Source organism: Nansenia antarctica (genome assembly GCF_963989245.1).
Source record: "Nansenia antarctica genome assembly, chromosome: 3".
Taxonomy (NCBI): domain Eukaryota; kingdom Metazoa; phylum Chordata; class Actinopteri; order Argentiniformes; family Microstomatidae; genus Nansenia; species Nansenia antarctica.
The window spans coordinates 81,931,506-81,937,754 of NC_137688.1; the positions used below are offsets into that span (position 1 = coordinate 81,931,506).

At 44.3% G+C, this 6,249-nt stretch overlaps 1 protein-coding gene across 1 annotated transcript in view; it reads right to left on the reverse strand.

The window, feature by feature from the left end:
* Nucleotides 1-3,027: 3,027 nt before the first annotated feature.
* Nucleotides 3,028-6,249, reverse strand: part of LOC308154507 (beta-secretase 1-like) — a gene marked incomplete at both ends in the record, with an annotated part of 5,075 nt that continues 1,853 nt past the window's right edge. The window contains 4 exons of the mRNA XM_080527654.1: nucleotides 3,028-3,189; nucleotides 3,878-4,015; nucleotides 4,476-4,692; nucleotides 5,073-5,161. Coding sequence (XP_080383780.1) covers nucleotides 3,028-3,189; nucleotides 3,878-4,015; nucleotides 4,476-4,692; nucleotides 5,073-5,161 — 606 coding nt within the window. The remainder of the gene's footprint in view (nucleotides 3,190-3,877; nucleotides 4,016-4,475; nucleotides 4,693-5,072; nucleotides 5,162-6,249) is intronic.

A 6,249-nucleotide genomic window follows, 5' to 3' on the forward strand; every position in this document is an offset into this window, starting at 1 on the left:
ATGGTCGCAGGATGTGAAGAAAAGAGACAGAGTGTGTTTGTTCAAAGGATTTTATCGCTTTGGCGTTATGCAAATCCCTTCATCCCTGAGCCAATCAAACCAGAGATATGGTCTTCTAACCAATGATGTCCCCTTCTATGTGTCTGTGTCTCCAGGCTATCCTAAGGACTCTTTGGGTTCCTTCTGTGTTAACATCTGTTAATGATCAGTGTGTGTGTGTGTGTGGTCGCCCACAATGGTCTCAACCCCTATGGGCGCCTTGTTGTCTGCCATAACCCCATGGTCTAATGCAATTCTAATGCAATTCACCCTATGGTCTAATGCAATTCTAATGCAATTCACCCTATGGTCTAATGCAATTCTAATGCAATTCACCCTATGGGCGTCTTGCTGTCTGCCATAACACCACCCCCCTCGGGCCCTAATGCAATTATATCTACCAGTGATCCTATTACAGCCACTGCAGATGCTTGCCCCCCCTTCCCTAGAGCTGGTCAAGAGGCCAGAGTGTGTGTGTGTATCTGTGTGTGTCTGTGTGTGCCCAACCCCTCATGAAGGCCAGAGTGTGTGTGTGTGTGTTTAAAATATACTACATATGCATACATAGATCATACATACTACATAAATCTTTGGGTCTCACCCTGGTTCATCACAATATGCAAATACAGTCACAGGCCATAGCCTATCACACTATCTATGCATGTGTGTGTGTTTAAGTAGAAATACACGACACATTCAAACGTAATGTTTACGTATATGTGACTGCAACACACATATGAACAGTAACAACGCAAATTCTGTTTAATTTTCTGAAAAACATTGAAAACAAAATCGGCGCAAACAAAAAGCATCTCCCATCGGTCAGTATTTGCTTGATATCTGGTGATATTGACGTCACTTTAATCCACAGGCAGTTCTCAAGGTTTTTATGCATCCATCGATTCCTCTCGTGCGTCTTTATCGCATTCATTGAGGAAAAGGACGACTCGCATGTATAGAAAGGGAACATTGTGAGCACGGAAAATGTCTCTCACAACGGCTTTGCATTGATGAAACCAGGTAGGATGAACGTATAGTTCGCTGTCCATTCCTCTTTAAATGCCCTGTTTCCACCGTCAACTTTCCTCTTTAGACCTTTGGAGAGTGACATGATGTTTCTCTTGCTAGCAGGTTAAATGTTTGGCTAACTTCACCCGGCACCAAACAACCAATCCAATAATAAATAATGTGACCTTGTCTGGGAGGAGGGGGGAATAATTATCAGAATGAAACTATGTTACATAATTATTAGAATAAGTTAGGCTACGCTACATCGTCAGTCCACACATTTATTATTCAAAAATATGGAAAAGTGTGAAACTACGTTTCAACGTTGTTGAGAATCACAACACAAACTCGCTAGTCAAGCCAAAATACTGCAACATAATGGATTGGACAGCTACCTAGTTAACTAGAACACTACTTTACATTGTTAGCAGGTTCACAAAACAAGCTGTGTTAGTTGATGTGTTAGCGATGTGTACAGTCGAAAGAAAAGTCAAAGCATTAGAACGTGTCACATTTTTAAACAATCAATTACTTAAATTAGCCTTTGATTATGTTCGGGCCCGCCATCTAGTGGCTCAAATTTTTTTGGGCCCGAGGCCAAACCTAATTGCCGACCCCTGGTCTAGTGGATAGTGAGTTGGACTTGTGATCGGAAGGTTGTGAGTTCAAATCCCGCCTGAAACCACACCACTACTAGTGTGCCCTTGAGTAAAGCCCTCAGTTACTCCAGGGGGAATGTCCCTGTCATTCGTAATTGTAAATCGCTTTGGATTAAAAGCGTCTGCTAAATGGTAAAAATGTTAAATGTACATACAGGCTTCTCACACCTTCTGAAACATCACATTCAAGCACCTTTCAAGGACTTTCAAGACTCAATTCCCTCAAATTCAAGGACCCAACACGGCACAGATCTAGATGATAATTTATACAATAGGAACTATCCGCTCACAGACAACAATTAAAAAGAGAGGCTTGAATGTGTGAACACTAGATGGTCTCTTGCCTTCTCTACCACAGCACAGCAAAACAATGTATTGTGAAATATGTGTAATGTTAAGCAATAAAGACTTATTTACTAGTTGACAAGCTAAGTAAAACAATTTTAACATATATACTTTTTTTTAGAGAGAGAGAGAGAGAGAGAGAGAGAGAGAGAGAGAGAGAGAGAGAGAGAGAGAGAGAGAGAGCGAGAGAGAGAGAGAGAGAGAGAGAGAGAGAGAGAGAGAGAGAGAGAGAGAGAGAGAGGGGAATTCAAGCACTTTCAATGACCCATGTCTATTTTCAAAAACTTTTAAGACCTTGATTATTTTTTTCTCAAATTCACAAACTTTCAAGGATTTCAAGGACCCGTGGGAACCCTGCATATAGCACATATGCCTGTTATTGGCTTGAAATAGATTCTTTTCAAAGCAACATTGAAATCAAAGCAGTTTGTGATAACCAGACTACGTAGATGATGGCTGACAGGAATGGAAGCTGAAAGGTGGGCGGGGCCTACTGAACACACAATGACAGGTCATGACGTTAGAATTATAAGGTTCTATCTCAATTTTTTGTCAAAATTGAGTTTTTTTACATAATCTGATCCATTAGGTGTTTATTAATGATTGTGTGGTGTTATTTTTTAAATGTTGACATTTTTGAGTTAGTAATTAATAAAATACAAAGGTTCCATCTCACAAAACATAATGGAATGTAAAAACGTTGACGCTCAATATCTCTGAACTACCCTAAACGGAGATAGAACCTTATCATTCTAAACGGAGATAGAACCTTATCATTCTAAACGGAGACAGAACCTTATCATTCTAAACGGAGATAGAACCTTATCATTCTAAACGGAGACAGAACCTTATCATTCTAAGCTTACGAGGTGGTAAAAGCAACGTTCACCAGTTTAGTTCTATCAGATACAGTGTAGATGACTGAGTGGATAGCTGAAGAGAGGACGCCACCTTAGACTATTGAGACCCTGAGGCCCTACATGTGTACTGTAGTCTCTCTCACCTCTTTGCAGTCCATGTTGAGATCCTGGCCGTTGACCTCGATGCGCACGATGATGACCTCATAGTACCACTCCCGCCGGATAGGCGTGTACCACAGCTCCCCCACGTACAGGGAGGGGTCCTGCCCCCCAATGATCTAGAGAAAATCACCAATCACATGATCACATGGTCACGTGCTGAGACCAATCATAAATTTGTACCGGCAGACAGACAGACAGACAGACAGACAGACAGTCAGACAGACAGTCAGACAGACAGACAGACAGACAAATAGACAGGCAGACAGACAGACAGACAGGCAGACACACATCCCGACAGACAAATAGACAGGCAGACAGACAGACACACACACAGACAGACAGACAGACAGACAGCAGGGTTCGACAGTAACACCGTTTTACTTGCCCGGACCAAGTAAAACATCCGATGATCGTGAGTGAAGATATTATCAAAGCGTACGGGTGATCGACAGGCGCGTGCGCTTTGATAATATCTTCACTCACGATCAACTAGTCTAGTCTCGCGGCTGTGGCGTCTGTTGTTCTTGACCTGCTCACAGGTAAACAGATCCAGGATCCAGCAGCGTCGTCGTGCTCGCGCAAACAAACCCCGGCGAATGTTTTACTTGGTCCGGGCAAGTAAACCGGCGTTACTGTCGAATCCTGGACAGACAGAGCAGTCCCCTGGCCCTCACCATGCTGCCTCCTACACACACAGACAGACAGACAGACAGACAGAGCAGTCCCCTGGCCCTCACCATGCTGCCTCCTACAGACAGAGACAGACAGACAGACAGACAGACAGAGCAGTCCCCTGGCCCTCACCATGCTGCCTCCCACGGTGGCGCTGCCCAGGCTGTAGTTCTGGGTGAAGCCCGCTCCACACAGCTGCAGGGAGAACAGGTTGGGTACGGAGGTCTGCCTCACCAGGGAGTCAAAGAACGGCTCCAGAGACTCATCAGGCTGAGGGAGGGAGGGAGGGGTAGAGAGAGAGAGAGAGAGAGAGAGAGGTGTGGGGGGGGGGGGAAGTTAGACATACTTAGACATAGAGAACCCAGATTCAGATGGCTATAGTCTGAAGGAGTATCTTGTTGTGCTGGTAGTGTGGCGGGCTGGGTGTGTGGGGCGGCGGGGGCTCCCCGGGGGTGTGAGGTCCACCGCTGGGTGCTGGTAGGCAAACTGGCTAGTAGTCGCTCTATGTGTAGAGGGCTGCAAGGGAGTTTTCCTGGCTACACAGTGTACAGGTTTTTACTTTTGCCTGCTTGCGGCTCTGTCAGTATGTAAAGCGCATTGAGTTGCATCTTGTAAGAAATGCGCTATACTAATACAATTTGATTTGATTTTATTTTATTTGATCTTCCGTTGTTGTGCCCCCTCCCCTCCCCCTCCCCCCCCCCCCCCCCCCTCCTCCCCCCCCTCTCACCCGGGCGATCTCTGCGTACGCCAGGCCCAGGATGCCCTCCCAGTTGGAGCCGTTGATGAAGAAGCGGTCAGACTGGGTGATGGCGGCGATGTTGGCCCTCAGCGAGGCGTTGGGTCCGTGGGGCACGGAGACCAGGTCTGTGCCCAGCTCCCCCTCCCAGCGCCCCTGGGTGTACGGCACGTACACGCTGTGCCCCAGGTCCCGGTACGAGTTGGACCTATAGAATAGACATACACACACACACACACAGAGAACACGCGCAGAACACACACACACACACACAAACACAAAGAAAAGCAACTGTTATTTACAATTCATAACACGAGCTGGACCTATGAATAGACACACACACACACACACACACACGTCTTTGGTACAGTACCATTCCTCATTACCTCCATGCATTACAACGAATCCTCTGATTTCTACCTCCACAGAGGACACCCCTTCACAGTGAGGGTGGTAGTATCTGGTCTACTCACAGTGAGCGGTGGTAGTATAGTTTACTCACAGTGAACGGTGGTAGTATGGTGGTAGTATAGAGGTTTACTCACAGTGAACGGTGGTAGTATGGTGGTAGTATAGAGGTTTACTCACAGTGAACGATGGTAGTATCGGCGCAGGAAAGGGTGAGCAGCCGCTCCCACTGCAAAGTTACTGCTGCCTGTGTCGACCAGGATGTTCAGCTGAGACACACAGAGAGAAAAGCAACCAGTTATTAAACTGAAGGACTGTTATTACACTTAATAACTCGTGAGCTTAGAATGATAAGGTTCTATCTCCGTTTAGAATGATAAGGTTCTATCTCCGTTTAGGGCAGTTCAGAGATATTGAGCGTCAAAGTTTTTACATTCCATTATGTTTTGTGAGATGGAACCTTTGTATTTTATTAATTACTAACTAAAACATTTCAACATTTAAAAAATAACACCACACAGGCATTAATAAACACCTAATGGATCAGATTATGTAAAAAACTAAATTTTGAACCTTATAATTCTAACGTCACGAACTGTTATTGAGTGTAACTAACTGTCAACAAGTGTTACACTGAATTACAACCATTAAACTTCATAACATTACAGTTATTACACTTAATAACAACAGTTATTACACTTAATAACATGACAGTTAGTGCCGTTAATAAAGCTCTGCTTACACCACTCCAACTCTTTTACATCCATGAGGAAGAGACGACCAAACATGACCACCTCGGAGAGGATGGCAGAGAGTCAGGATTGGGCGTGTGTGTGTGTGTGTGTGTGTGTGTGTGTGTGTGTGTGTGTGTGTGTGTGTGTCTGTGTGTGTGTGTGTGTGTGTGTGTGTGTGTGTGTGTGTGTGTGTGTGTGTGTGCAGGGCTGGATTGAATAGATCCACTATAGATTGAATAGATAGATCACACTAGGCAGATTGTGTTTTTCAGCACCCCCCCTACATGCACATTTTGATATTTTGTAAACAAACAAAATGACTTTTAACTGTCACATGATCATTATGTTCATTAATTGAGTTAGGTGTTTTAGCTTATCGATTTACATTTCTGTATTACATTTAAACGTTTGGCATTTAGCAGATGCCTTTATCCAAATTGATTTACAACAAATACCTTCAACTAAGTAAGTGAATCATCTATCCATCTGTCACAGCAGGAAAAAGTAAATCTATACTCGAGCCAGGGGCCATTGGCAGTCATAATGCTAGAAGAAGGAAGAATTTAAAAAAAAATGTTTTTGTTTTTACAGTAGAGAAACTGTACAGGGGAGGGGATGGAGAG